At 41.6% G+C, this 14541-nt stretch overlaps 1 protein-coding gene across 3 annotated transcripts; it reads left to right on the forward strand.

Annotated features, from left to right (window-relative positions):
• The first annotated feature begins 1741 nt into the window (after positions 1-1741).
• tas2r200.1 (taste receptor, type 2, member 200, tandem duplicate 1) lies at positions 1742-8947 on the forward strand. 3 transcript variants are annotated; one of them, XR_014535693.1, is made up of 2 exons: positions 1742-8573; positions 8787-8947. XR_014535693.1 is itself a non-coding variant. In XM_083554457.1 (2 exons), the coding sequence occupies exon 2, from the start codon at positions 5124-5126 to the stop codon at positions 7518-7520; it is 2397 nt and encodes a 798-aa protein (XP_083410583.1). In that variant the 5' UTR covers positions 1742-1975; positions 2193-5123; the 3' UTR covers positions 7521-8947. The 3 variants fall into 3 exon arrangements, 2 of the variants coding, with proteins under 2 accessions (XP_083410583.1, XP_083410584.1); XM_083554457.1 differs by having other exon boundaries at positions 1742-1975; positions 2193-8947; XM_083554458.1 differs by having other exon boundaries at positions 1742-1975; positions 2322-8947.
• Positions 8948-14541: the final 5594 nt, after the last annotated feature.

The following is a 14541-nucleotide window of genomic DNA, read 5'->3' on the forward strand; positions in this document are numbered from 1 at the left end:
TCATTGTTATGCTGATGATATTTAGTTATATACTGCTTGTCAACCAGATTCTGTTAATGTAAAATCCCCACTCTCCTTTTGTGTTAGCGAGTTAAAACTATGGCTACACTAAAATTTTCTTAGCCTGAATCTGGGTAAAACTGACATTCTGATAACTGGTCCCCCATCTCTAATAAAAAACAACTCTGTGAACTTTAGTCTCGATCTGGATGCTACTATGATTTTCCCCTCAGCTACTGTTAGAAATTTAGGTATCATACTCGACCCCTCACTATCCTTTGATGCCCATATTCGCAGCCTCTCCAAAATGTCTTTTTTTCTTTACAATGCATTGTCAAACTGCGACCTTTTATCTGCAGAAATGATGCTGAAACATTAGTGCATGCTCTGATTACGTCACGTCTCGACTACTGCAATTCACTCTTCTCTGGTCTATCAGCTCACTCAATCTCACGTTTACAGTACATACAAAACTCGGCTGCCAGAATGTTAACCTCCAATAAAAAATCTGCCCACATTACCCCTATATTATTTGATCTTCACTGGCTGCCAGTCTCATCTCGCATAAAATATAAAATCATACTGCTCACTTATAAGGCACTAAATGCTCTTTCTCACCCCCAACTTTCTGATCCTCTCTCATCCTATGTTCCTTCACAATCACTCCGGTCTTCAAATTCTGAACTTCTATGTGTTCCTAGATACCGTCTATCCTCTGTGGGTGGCAGATCCTTTTCTGTCATTGCTCCAACACTATGGAACTCCTTACCCATTGCACTCAGAACCATCACCACTTTGTCTGAATTTAAATCAAGGCTTAAGACCCACCTTTTCAACCTTCACTATCAGTAAATGCATATGTATTAGGAGTCCTTAATTTTTGTGGTGTATGTACCGTGTACTATGTAGAGTTCTATCTCTTGTACTGTATGTTTTTGTGTTTGTGTTGTCTTCTGTTATTATCTCACGCAGCTGCATGTGATCCTTCGTTCTGGGCAAATGTCCGATGAATATGTATATCTATGTTCACTATATTTCATCTGTCTTGAAATATTGTACTTTGTAAAGCGTCCTTGAGCTTGGGAAAGGCGCTATATAAATTAAACATATTATTATTATTATTATTATTATTTCTGTACTGTAAATAATGTGGTTGGGACCACTGTGTTACTGTTCTCCCCTTTTCTCATGTTGTCAATTGTCCCCCCTACCCCCTTCCCTTTTGCACTAAATGTTGCACATGTGCACTTTGTTTTGTTAGTTTCGAGTTATGTGTTCTTGTGTTCCCTTTTGTAAATTCTTGTTGTTTGCTGTAGCACCTTGGTCCTGGGGTCCTGTGTACTGCACTGTATATGGTTGAAATGACAATAATGCCTACTTGAATTGACTTCACATTTAAGAGTAAGGTAAGGTAAAATAAATAATGTAATTTTATTTATTAAACTTTGTGCTCATTCTAAAACGGGATAGAAATTAAAATGAAATGTGGATTGTGAAGACTTTTTAAAAGTTCAAGCTGTTCAAATAAGAAAAACACAAGGAATTAATTAATACGGAAAACATACATATGAAAATTTTACATTCTTATGTTGTTTAAATAAATTGGCATATATCAGCTAAACATATATCGGGGACATATACAGTGGGGCAAAAAAGTATTTAGTCAGCCACCAATTGTTCAAGTTCTGATCAAAGAATTTATTTGCAAATTGTTCTGCCTCTGTTAGAGGCTGTGTGCATTTCTAATGTGTATTTAAATTTATTACTATTCTATTTTTCATTAACCTTTAATGTTCTATATAAGTTTCATTTTTGCCTGCCACTACTGTGCAAGTCTTAATCTGAGGACTCTTATTTTGTGTTACCGTGAGCCAGGTAATAGGAAATATGAAGCAACGAACACATGGCGCAGCAAGTGCATGGCATGTCACATATTAATTGATCCTTCTTCTGAATCCTATCGAAAGCATTGTCTGTAAGTTTATTTAATAATTAATCTGTTTAGTTAAATGTGATAGGAACAGATATGTTTTTGTTATTGCCAATTAGCATCACTTTGCTGCATTAAGGATGTTTCTAACTTTCTTTTGAGTTAGTGATTAATCTGTATACGGTTTGCTGATAACACTGATAAGTTTATTATTTTCATTCTTGATTTTCTATACATTTCTTTCCTTTCATTTCATTTACAGTTTTACTCGGTTCAATGGCCGCTGAGTTTGTTTGTGTAAACCGCACATGGGACTAATAAAGGAGCAAGGTGCTCGTTTCCTGGCTCTTGAACAGAGTTTGGCTTGCTGTTGATTTATATTCCACGCTAGGAAAGCAAAACATATAAGGAGAACAGTAAAGTAAAAAGACAATGGATCAGCAGGTGCAAGAGGAATGCACGGGATCAAACATGGAAGCTGAAAGGGAAAGAGGAAAAGAAAAGGCATTTTCAGAGGTTAGTTCAAAATGCTCGCTATCTTCCTCCAAGTCTTCAGTTGCTAGTGCTGCTGCAAAAGCTAGAGCCTCAGCGGAAGCTGCACGTACCAAGATGACGTTCTCAAAAAGGCAGCTTGAAATGAAAACGGAAAAAGCAAGGCTAGATCAGGAAAGAGCTACAGTAGAAGCAAGACTGGAAGCATTAGAACTAGAAAAGGAAGCTGCAGCTGCTCTGGCAGAAGCAGAAGTTTTAGAGACAGCAGTGGCAGCAATGGAATGGAATGACAATCGCAGTGAAAAAAGCACAATATCATCACATGTGGTTTCATTGAGAACAAAGGACTATGTAAAACATCAGACTCAGATGAGCTCCGAACCTTCTACACTACCCCTGAATGTCTCTTCATTAGCCTGTGCACAAGAATTGACCCCACGCTTGATCGATAAACCTCAGAGCAAGGGTGCTGCATATGATGGCGTCACAGATACAGTTCAGGAGCGGAGCAGGTTGAGCGATACAGAATGCCTACAGAGCACAAGATTTCTAGAAGCTCCATACAATATGCCTCATTCCATCCCAACTTCTGCATTTAAGTCATCCCCTCAAGATCCTGCAACAAATATGCATGCAGTCCGTTCAGATACACAGCATTAATCTCAAAGCCAAGCCACACATATGTTAGACTTTGCTAAATTCATAGCTCGTAGAGAGCTAGTCACCACTGGGCTCACCAAGTTTGATGATAATCCAGAAAATTCAGAGCCTGGAAGTCTTCATTTGTTGATGCCACACAAGACCTGCAGCTCTCAGCTAGTGAAGAGTTAGATCTGTTGGTTAAGTGGCTGGGGAAGGAATCGTCGGATCATGTGAGGAGGATTCGAGCAGTGTATGTTACAAACTCAGAAGCTGCTCTACGGCTGTCTTGGATGAGACTGCAGGAATGCTATGCCACCCCGGAAGTGATTGAAAGTGCCTTATTTAGGCGCCTGGACAATTTTCCACGTCTACATCCGAGGGACAATTTGAAACTCAGGGAGCTTGCAGACCTGCTAATGGAAGTACTTGCAGCAAAAGAAGATGCATATTTACCTGGATTGCCGTACCTTGATACCCCTCGTGGTATTAATCCTATAGTGGAGAAGTTACCAGCGAATTTACAGGAAAAATGGCTGTTTGCTGGCTCACGCTTCAAGGAAGAAAGAAAGGTCTGTTTCCCTCAATTCTCGTTCTTCACTCATTTTATTTGCAGTGAAGTTAAAGCAAGGAATGATCCTAGTTTTAAGCTTTCAAACAGTAGCGACGCAGGTGTGTGAAAAGAAAGACCCTTCTATAAACACGGCGCAAGCAGAACCCCTGTGTCGGTGCATAAGACAGATGTTTCTAAAAATGATGTGTCTGATCCAGTTAGCTTGAACGAGACTGTTAAGAGAGACTGGACGAAGCACTGCCCGTTTCACAACAAATCACAATCTCTGTGGAAATGTAGAGCCTTCAGAAAAAGGTTGTTGTTGGAGCGCAAGAACCTCCTGAAAGAACATAAGAGGTGTTTCAGGTGTTGCTCTCCCAATCATGCTGCCAGAGAATGTTTCGCAATCCTCAAATGTGCTGAGTGTGATTCAGATAGACATTGTACAGTCATGCATCCAGGCATGGCCGCACCTCTCTTCCCACCTTCAATGCAAGAACCAGACACAGAACAACAGTATGTCACTACACCTGAGATAACCTCAAGATGTACAGAAGTTTGTGGAGAAAGTGCTCCAATGCGATCCTGTGCAAAAATGTGCTTGGTGCGTGTATTTCCTCGAGAGCAACCGGAACGAGCCATCAAGATGTATGCCATCATTGACGATCAGAGCAACCCGCTCACTGGCCAAAGCAGAATTCTTTCGACTCTTTGGGATCCAAAGTGACCCCTCTCCGTATTTGTTGAGAACATTCTGGTTCCATGGAAACGTTTGGAAGAAAAGCGATTGGCTTCCAAGTAGAGACCTTGAATGGTAAGACATGTCTTGATCTGCCAACACTGATTGAGTGTAATGAGATAATGAGTAACAGATCTGAAATACCCACTCCGGAAGTCGCTCTTGCTCATCCACATTTGAAATCTGTGGCACAGTTTATCCCTAAGCTAGATCCTGATGCTCAGATCTTAGTATTGCTGGGAAGAGACAAAATCCGAGTACACAAGGTGAGACAACAAATCAACGGGCCTCACAATGCACCTTTTGCACAAAGGTTAGACTTAGGCTGGGTGATAGTAGGTGATGTCTGCATTGACAGAGCTCATAAGCTGAGGGTGAGTGTCTTAAAAACTAACATCCTGGACAATAGCCGCCAATCACTTCTCACTCCATGCCAGAGCCACATCAATGTAAAGGAGAAATTGTGCCATGGAGGGGAGCATAAGTCTGTTGTTTTTCCTTATAATTTAAGTAACGCTGCTCATGAGGTGCAAGCAGAAGACAAACTTGGGTTGAAGGTGTTTGACAGAACTAAAAATGATAAACATGCCATGTCCTCCGAGGATGAGACATTTTTAAAGATCATGCAAGCAGAGTTCTACCAAAATGAACAGAAAAGCTGGGTTGCTCCTTTGCCATTCAGGTCACCCGGGCCATTACTCCCAAATAATCGGGAACAAGCTTTGTCTCGCCTCAATTCTTAGCGGCGCACGCTAAGTAAAAACTTTGAGATGAAAGAACAGTTTTCTGCCTTCATGGAGGAACTTTTCCAGAACCACCATGCAGAAAGAGCACCACCTATAGACGAGGATGAAGAATGCTGGTATTTACCCATCTTCGGCGTGTATCAGCCTCAAAAACAAGGAAAAATACGGGTGGTATTTGATTCCAGCGCACAGCACCAAGGTATTTCTTTGAACAATGTGCTCCTCTCAGGCCCTGACTTAAACAACCTGCTGTTAGGTGTGCTAATACGGTTCAGGAAAGATCGCATTGCAATTATGGCGGATATCCAACAAATGTTCTATGGATTCCTGGTGAAAGAGGAACATAGAAACTATTTGAGATTCCTCTGGTACAGCGACAGCGACTTGAGCAAGGAGTTGGTAGACTACCGTATGAGGGTACATGTTTTCGGAAACAGCCCTTCTCCGTCAGTGGCTATATATGGCCTACAGTTGGCTGCACAGCAAGGTGAACAACAGTATGGAACTGACACTTCACACTTTGTTAACAGGCATTATGTGGATGACGGCCTCATGTCCTTTCCAACAGAAGCCGAAGCAATCGACCTGCTCAAGCGCACTCAGGAATTGCTTTCCAAGTCAAATACTAAGCTCCACAAGATAGTGTCAAATAGTATCAAAGTCATGCAAGCCTTCCCACTGGAAGATCTTGCTTCTGGTCTCCAAGATCTACATTTTGGAAATAAGAGTTGGCCTGCACAGAGAAGCCTAGGTTTGTATTGGGATATAAAAACAGACACTTTCACCTTCAGAGTTGCGCCAAACAACCAGCCCTACACTCATCGTGGAGTACTCTCTGTTGTAAATAGCCTCTTTGACCCTTTGGGCTTCGTGGCACCAGTGACTATCAGGGGCAGAGCGCTAGTACGTGAGCTGGCTAAAGAGGTACAAGATTGGGACGCTGTTCTTCCTGAGGGGAAGAGAAACATGTGGGAGGAATGGAAAACCTCACTTCAAAATCTAAGTAACCTTCACATCTCACGCACATACTTGCACCATTCGCTTTCGAACACTTCATACACGGAGTTGTGTGTCTTTTCAGATGCCTCTAACTGGGCTATAGGGGCAGTAGCGTACCTCAGAGCTCTGAACGATGAAGGTGAGATCAAAGTGGGATTTGTGATGGACAAAGCAAAGCTGTCACCTCATCCTGAGCCTTCAATCCCTCGCCTGGAGCTTTGCGGCGCAGTGCTGGCTGTAGAGCTGGCTGAACACATTCTTGATGAGCTAGACCACAAGCCGAATGCAGTGAAATTCTATTGTGACAGCAAAGTGGTCCTAGGATATATTTACAATCAGTCCAGACGCTTCTTTGTTTATGTGCACAACTGGGTTCAGCGTATACGTCAGTCGAATTTTCCAGAGCAGTGGAGGTATGTGCCTACAGTTCAGAATCCAGCTGACCTGGCAACAAGATCAGTAGTTCCATCAAAGCTGAATGACACCATATGGTTTAAAGGACCCAAGTTCCTCTACCATCCGCCCCAAGAGCAGCAGTGTGAGTCCTTCGAACTGGTTAATCCGGAAACAGACGCAGAAGTCAGACCTTGTATAACCAGCTTCATCACTCGAGTTGGAGGAAGTCTATTTTCAGAACGGTTTCAACACTTTTCTACCTGGGAATCTCTGCAGAGAGCAATTTCTTTTCTGATTCATCAGGCACGTTCTCACAAGACAAGTTCCCTCAGCACATCACATGCATGTAAAGGATGGTATCAGTGCAGTAACATACGCACACCTGAAGAGCAGACAGCAGCAAAGAGACTAATACTTCTGCACACGCAGAAAGTACTATATCCAGAGGAATATACTGCACTGCAGAGAAATGAACAAGTTTCACATTCAAGTGCACTATGGAATATTGACCCCTACATTGATGACGGTCTTTTGAGGGTTGGAGGACGCTTGAAACATGCTCCGGTCGAGTCAGAGGTAAAGAATCCAGTCATCCTCCCAAAGCAATGTCATGTTGCTAAGCTGTTGGTGAGATATTACCACTCTAAAGTGTACCATCAAGGGAGAAAGTTCACAGAAGAAGCAATCCGACTGGCTGGCTTGTGGATTGTTGGGGGGAAAAGACTGATAAACTCTATCTTTCATTGTTGTGTTCTATGCCGCAGACTCAGAGGAAAGCAGGAAGTTCAAAAGATGGCAGATCTTCCTCCTGAGTGCCTCAGTACATCTCCTCCATTCACATACGTAGGGTTAGATGTTTTTGGTCCATGGACAGTGGTCACTCGACGCACCAGAGGCGGTGTAGTAGAAAATAAAAGGTGGGCTATACTCTTCACATGTATGAGTACACGAGCAGTACACATAGAGGTCATAGAGTCTATGAACACTGCCAGTTGCATCAATGCGCTGCGAAGGTTTTTGCTGTGAGGGGACCAGCAAAACAGCTTAGATCAGACAGGGGGACCAACTTTATTGGAGCAAGTCAAGAACTGGGCATGCAACCAGCAAAAGAAAAACAGACAAATCTTCTGAAATACCTCCATGAGAACAGCTGTACTTGGGAATTTAATCCTCCACACGCTTCCCACATGGGTGGAGCATGGGAACGCATGATTGGTGTAACCCGCAGGATTCTAGATGGTATGCTGTTGCAGAAGAAACACACTCACTTAACTCATGAGGTACTTTGCACTCTGATGGCAGAGGTGTCCGCAATCATAAATGCTGGACCTTTGGTTCCTGTCTCGGTAGATCCGTATTCCCCATGCATACTCACTCCAGCAACACTCTTAACCCAGAAACCTGGAGTACCTGTTCCATTAGAGAGCTACACTGAAAAAGACCTCTTGAAATGTCAGTGGAAGCGAGTGCAGGCATTGGCTAACGAATTCTGGAGCCGATGGAGAAAAGAATACATCAGTACACTCCAACCTTGACGCAAATGGCATGAGATTCACCAAAATCTGCATCCTGGAGATATTGTGCTGTTAAAGCAAATTCAGTTACCAAGGAACGACTGGCCTTTGGGGTTAATCACATCTGTCTTTCCAAGCAATGACGGGAAGGTTCGCAAAGTGGAGGTTAGGACAACCTCAGGTGGTAATGTGAAATTATTCTTAAGGCCCATTTCTGATGTGATCTTACTGCTAGCCAAGGAAGACTAAGTAGATTAACCACGAACTGTTATAATGGCATTAATAATGCCAGGCGGGGAGTGTTCTGCCTCTGTTAGAGGCTGTGTGCATTTCTAATGTGTATTTAAATTTATTAATATTATATTTTTCATGTACCTTTAATGTTCTATATAAGTTTCATTTTTGCCTGCCACTACTGTGCAAGTCTTAATCTGAGGACTCTTATTTTGTGTTACCGTGAGCCAGGTAATAGGACATAGGAAGCAACGAACACATGGCGTAGCAAGTGCATGGCATGTCACGTATTAATTGATCCTTCTTCTGAATCCTATCGAAAGCATTGTCTGTAGGTTTATTTAATAATTAATCTGTTTAGTTAAATGTGATAGGACCAGATATGTTTTTGTTATTGCCAATTAGCATCACTTTGCTGCATTAAGGATGTTTCTAACTTTCTTTTGAGTTAGTGATTAATCTGTATACGGTTTGCTGATAACACTGATACATTTATTATTTTTCATTATTGATTTTCTATACATTTCTTTCCTTTCATTTACAGGTTTACTCGGTTCAATGGCCGCTGAGTTTGTTTGTGTAAACCGCACATGGGACTGATAAAGGAGCAAGGTGCTCGTTTCCTGGCTCTTGAACAGAGTTTGGCTTGCTGTTGATTTATATTCCACGCTAGGAAAGCAAAACATATAAGGAGAACAGTAAACAAATTATGGTGGAAAATAAGTATTTGGTCAATAACAAAAATTTATCTTAATACTTTGTTATATACCCTTTGTTGGCAATGACAGAGATCAAACGTTTTCTGTAAGTCTCCACAGAGATTTTACACACTGTTGCTGGTAGTTTGGATTTGAGTCCCTGGTGGCGTAGTGCGTTACTGATGGTAGCCTTTGTTACTTTGGTCTCAGCTCTCTGCAGGTCATTCACTAGGTCCCCCTGTGTGGTTCTGGGATTTTTGCTCACCGTTCTTGTGATCATTTTGACCCCACGGAGCCCCAGATCGATAGAGATTATCAGTGGTCTATGTATGTCTTCCATTTTCTAATAATTGCTCACACAGTTGATTTCTTCACACCAAGGTGGTTACCTGTTGCAGATTCAGTCTTCCCAGCCTGGTGCAGGTCTACACTTTAGTTTCTGGTGTCTTTTGACAGCTCTTTGGTCATGGCCATAGTGGAGTTTGGAGTCTGACTGTTTGAGGTTGTGGACAGGTGTCTTTTATACTGATAACGAGTTCAAACAAGTGCCATTAATACAGGTAACAAGTGGAGGACAGAGGAGCCTCTTAAAGAAGTTACAGGTCTGTGAGAGCCAGAAATCTTGCTTTTTTGTAGGTGACCAAATACTTTTTTTTCCACCATAATTTGCTAATAAATTCTTCATAAATCAGACAATGTAATTTTCTGTTTTTTTTTTGTTTTTTTATCATTTTGTGTCTTATAGTTAAAGTGTACCTATGATGAAAATTACAGGTCTCTCTCATCTTTCTAAGTGGGAGAATTTGCACAATTGGTGGTTGACTAAATACTTTTTTGCCCCACTATATGGCTATAACGTACAATGTAATATAAGAATCAATAATATAGTATTATATATAGTATAACATAGTATTAATGTCAATATAGTTATTTAATATGGACAATATATGCTATAAACTTATCAGCATATATCTAGAGATATGTATATATGTGATAGCAATATATTGTCTTATATTTAGCATATATGACAGTACCACTTGCGATATATGGACATATGTGTTATATATTACATTTCATATAGAAGGAAACTAAAAGGTTAGGACTACGTTTGCTTTTTCCAAAACTTGGTTCTGCCACAGGGGTAGGTGAAAATTAAACCTGGACAAGAATTTAATGCTTTTTAATTCTCCAGAACATCCAATAAGGCAGAAGAAAATCAGGTGTAGATGTTGTTTTCAACAAGTCCCACGCATGTGCTCTCTAACCTCTTGGTACTGGTTAGGTGGTATTTGTCTGTATGGCTGATTTAAATTGATAATTGAAATTGATTTACAGGTACATGTGCTGTGTGATTCTTCCCTGATCAGAAAAGTCACGACGTGCATCCTAGATTGTATTGAAAACCTGTCCAAAAATTAAGTTTTGTTTGGGCATGATAAAAGGTTTTGGTGTCAGGAGTGAAATACTTTGGACTAAAATTTGGACAAAAATTTTGTTTTGGCTTTATAGTCTACTTTTTCTCCTAACTTACATTTGTGATCCGAATGGAGAGACGGTATTACTTTTTTGTTTGAAGACTACGATCACCCTGGTGTCTAGCATAGCTGTATTGTCTAAGTGTGTAGTTCAAAATTTGCTTTCTAGTCCTATTAATCAGAAAAGAGACAGAGAGTCGACATGAGAATAAAAATAGACAACTTTATTTGCCCTCTGCATAGAGCAAACAGATGTTCATCAGTCAGACAATGCTGCACCAAGAAGCGCGCCGATAAACGCTTCTCACCATGCTTTTATGCTGTTATTCAACCTTCGAGACCACATTATTATTACGACATTGCAATATAATCAATTGTTTTCTCTCGCTGTTTAAGACAATATTATTAATTCTTTTGTTACGACCTTGCAATATAATACTAATTGGTTTGCTCCATAATAAAACTAATCATTTGTTTCTCGCGCTGTTTTAGTTCACTTCGCCCTAGTGACGCACTTTGCACACAGATGTTTTCCCATTCAGTACAAAGATAATCTTTTATCTTTCTCTGTTTTGCTTAGCTGAGAGCACAGTGCCCGGTTAATTGTGTTCAGACATGCAACCTTGATCACGCTCTACATTGCCTTGGGTTAATACATGGATTATTGCAGTTCAGCTTTGAAAAGAAAAACTTCATACAATACACTGATTATAACAAAATACATATAATTAAACAGAATTATAATATTAATGTAAAAATTTCATCTTACAATTCACCCCTTTGTCATTTTATGACAACCAAACCTTATAATATAAAACACTTATTTATCACATCAAGAATATAGGTCTTCTGTTTAAGATTTTCCCTATTTCTTTCATTCCATAAGTTCCGTTTTACGCATAATCATCCTCCTTGCTATCATCTTCTATGATAACCTGAGTGTGGTCACTTGGTTCAGTTAGAGTAAAGGCTAATAAGCGGGTACTTACAGATGATGATATGCACGCCCGTACCGCCGTAGTAATGCAAGGCATTATACATGGAAAAATGAAAACCAACAACAATAAAATAATAACAACTGGAGCCCCAGTTGTTATGGCCCAATAAGCCCACCCCGATAATCCTTGTAACCAGGCGTCCCAAGAGGAGGACATGTCATGTGGTGTGGCTATTGCGGATTTCATATGTTGTAATAAATCTGATACATTTGCTGAAACGTCCGGCAAGCTGAAACAACAGGATGTTCCCAACATTTTGCATACCCCACCTTTCTCTGCAGTTAACATATCTAAAACCAACCTAATTTGAATAACTGCTTCTCTGATTGTATGTAGTTCTGCTGATATCTCAAATAGCGCTTCCTCTGTTTCGTTGGCCAACCTTAACACTTGCCAGTCTATTTATCTTTATTAGGGCTGCTGCGGTGCCCCCTCCCAAGACTAATGACCACCCTGTCATCGCCCCATGGCTAGTCAAGGGGTCCCATAGTTTAGTACCTTGGTAAAATTTAGGCATAGTTGACAAGTCACGCTTTACCCATTTTTCTTCAGTTGACAGGTCCTGTGCTACATATACAGTTGTGCCTACACTTAACAACGCCGGGTAACAGCTCCCTGCAAAGTTTTCCGGGAGGGAGTGATAGGCGTTTTGACCGCACACCCACACTGAGGCTGCATTGAGCTATCATCTTCTATGATAACCTGAGTGTGGTCACTTGGTTCAGTTAGAGTAAAGGCTAATAAGCGGCTACTTACAGATGATGATATGCACGCCCGTACCGCCGTAGTAATGCAAGGCATTATACATGGAAAAATGAAAACCAACAACAATAAAATAATAACAACTGGAGCCCCAGTTGTTATGGCCCAATAAGCCCACCCCGATAATCCTTGTAACCAGGCGTCCCAAGAGGAGGACATGTCATGTGGTGTGGCTATTGCGGATTTCATATGTTGTAATAAATCTGATACATTTGCTGAAACGTCCGGCAAGCTGAAACAACAGGATGTTCCCAACATTTTGCATACCCCACCTTTCTCTGCAGTTAACATATCTAAAACCAACCTAATTTGAATAACTGCTTCTACATATACAGTTGTGCCTACACTTAACAACGCCGGGTAACAGCTCCCTGCAAAATTTTCACGGAGGGAGTGATAGGCGTTTTGACCGCACACCCACACTGAGGCTGCAGTGGAGTCCATCATATCGTTCTTGTCGAATAGGCAGGTGTAGTTCTGGCCGTTGGGACCTATACAAGAAATGTTATTCATTTGAATGGTTGTATGACAGGTAAACCAACCTACTTCGATAGTATCTTCGCTTAAGTTCTGCCTATCAGGGGAGTTTTAACAAATACATGTTTCAGCCACTTCTGGTCTTACGTGCCATTTTCGCTCTACCTTATGGGTACTATAATTGGCCATTGGGTGTGAGCTATGGGTAGTAGATGGGCACGTGTTGTTCTTCTCTAAGGTGACATTCTTTGCTATAGCATTTGCAAGTCGTAACAATTTGTGCATGGCACATGGAATATATCCTGCTAATTCGTTTTCCTGAGATCGTTTCAAAGGGGCAGCCTTCATTAATCGACTAAGTTCTTGACACCACCAACATTCTTGATCTATTCCTAAGGCTTGTTTTTGTAATACTGAGAGCATGCATGTGCGATTTCCCTCGCATCGTAAACAGGCATGTACTATATCCTCTGCAGGTAATAGTAGTGTTTTCTCAAACCATGCCTGTTCTTGTTCCTCTATTGTTCTTTCAGCAAACATGTCCGTTAATGTTTGAGTGGTCGGGGTCAAAACATTTATCTGGATTGATTGTAATGTGTCTGCACCGCTAGTCCACCAACCACAATAATAACGACCCTCGTCTTCCTTTGTGACATTATGGAAGCTTACTGTTATTTTGACTTTCCCGTTTTCTAATTTCGTAGTAACAGTCGATAGTTGTTTCATTTCGTTAGTGAGTTGGAGACCTGCCCTTATTGCTACAGCATTTCCCCCTAACACGTCGCTCCAACTACAAGGGTCTTTGCAAAAGTACATAGCGGTACCCCATTCATAACGAGATTCCTCAGTATTGGATTGTGGTCCTGCTTCCCCTATGGGGTCACAGGTAAATATTGCAGAGCGACCTTCTACAAATTCTATTGTTATTCCCGCTTCTGCTTCTGTTAGAGCTAGTTCTTTTGCCCTCACCAAAAAGATAAGAGCTATGCTAATTACCGGGATACATAGCAGTCGCATATTGCCACCTGTTTATTCGCCCCCACAAATCTGGTTGTATTGATTCAAACACAAGCAGTCCTTGTCTCCACAAGAACAAAGGCCGTAGATGATGTTGTGTCAATATGTAGATGATGGTTCGCCCTGCTCCGTATATCTGCCCTGGGCGTAGTTCGTGATATTCGCCTTGTGCTCGAGTGAAAACTACCGCCAAGACAGATGCGTCTGTGGCACAGAGTGTTTCCGCTCTATTCCACCTAGGATCTCTCACGTTGTTGTGTTGAGCTATTTGGCAACGCCACCGTTGTGGGAGATGTTCAGGTCCTGGATGTCCTGGTCCTCTGGGGATACGTCTTTCCCTGTTGGCGCCGGGATAATTCCGCAGTGCTGCGCGTGAATCCACGGTACCTTCTCTGCTACTTTCACTGCAGTGTGTGTTATCAGCAACACCTGGAACGGGCCCTGCCACCGTCGCTGATTCCAATGGCGTCGGCGGAAATCTTTGATGACCACGTAGTTTTTTTTTGCAGGGATTCCCCATCGTGGTATTATTTCTGTTAGTAGCAATTTTGCCACCCCTTGTGCGTCTGCCTTAGCGGTGGGGAGTACTTCTACCCATTTTGAGAACATGTTTACAGCGACTATGCAGTATTTCTTTCCCATAGAAGGTGTTAATTCGATGTAATCGACCATGAGATGTTCAAATGGTTTAGACGGGCTGGGATGCCCTGCTTGCTGTACTCTCTGACCCTGTGATATGTTATTTGTTTGACAGCTTTGACATCGGGCTGTGTAGTACTGTGCTGCTGCTGTAAACCCTTTTGTGAACCCATTTTTTCGAACTGTATCCATCATTCCCCCTGTTGACACGTGTTAATTTACAGAACGTTACA

The sequence above is a fragment of the Silurus aristotelis genome (assembly GCF_946808225.1).
Source record: "Silurus aristotelis genome assembly, chromosome: 11".
NCBI lineage: Eukaryota > Metazoa > Chordata > Actinopteri > Siluriformes > Siluridae > Silurus > Silurus aristotelis.

Coding starts and splice junctions, on each gene's coding strand:
- tas2r200.1 (XM_083554457.1), top strand. CDS start 5,124: ATGAAAGAACAGTTTTCTGCCTTCATGGAGGAACTTTTCCAGAACCAC.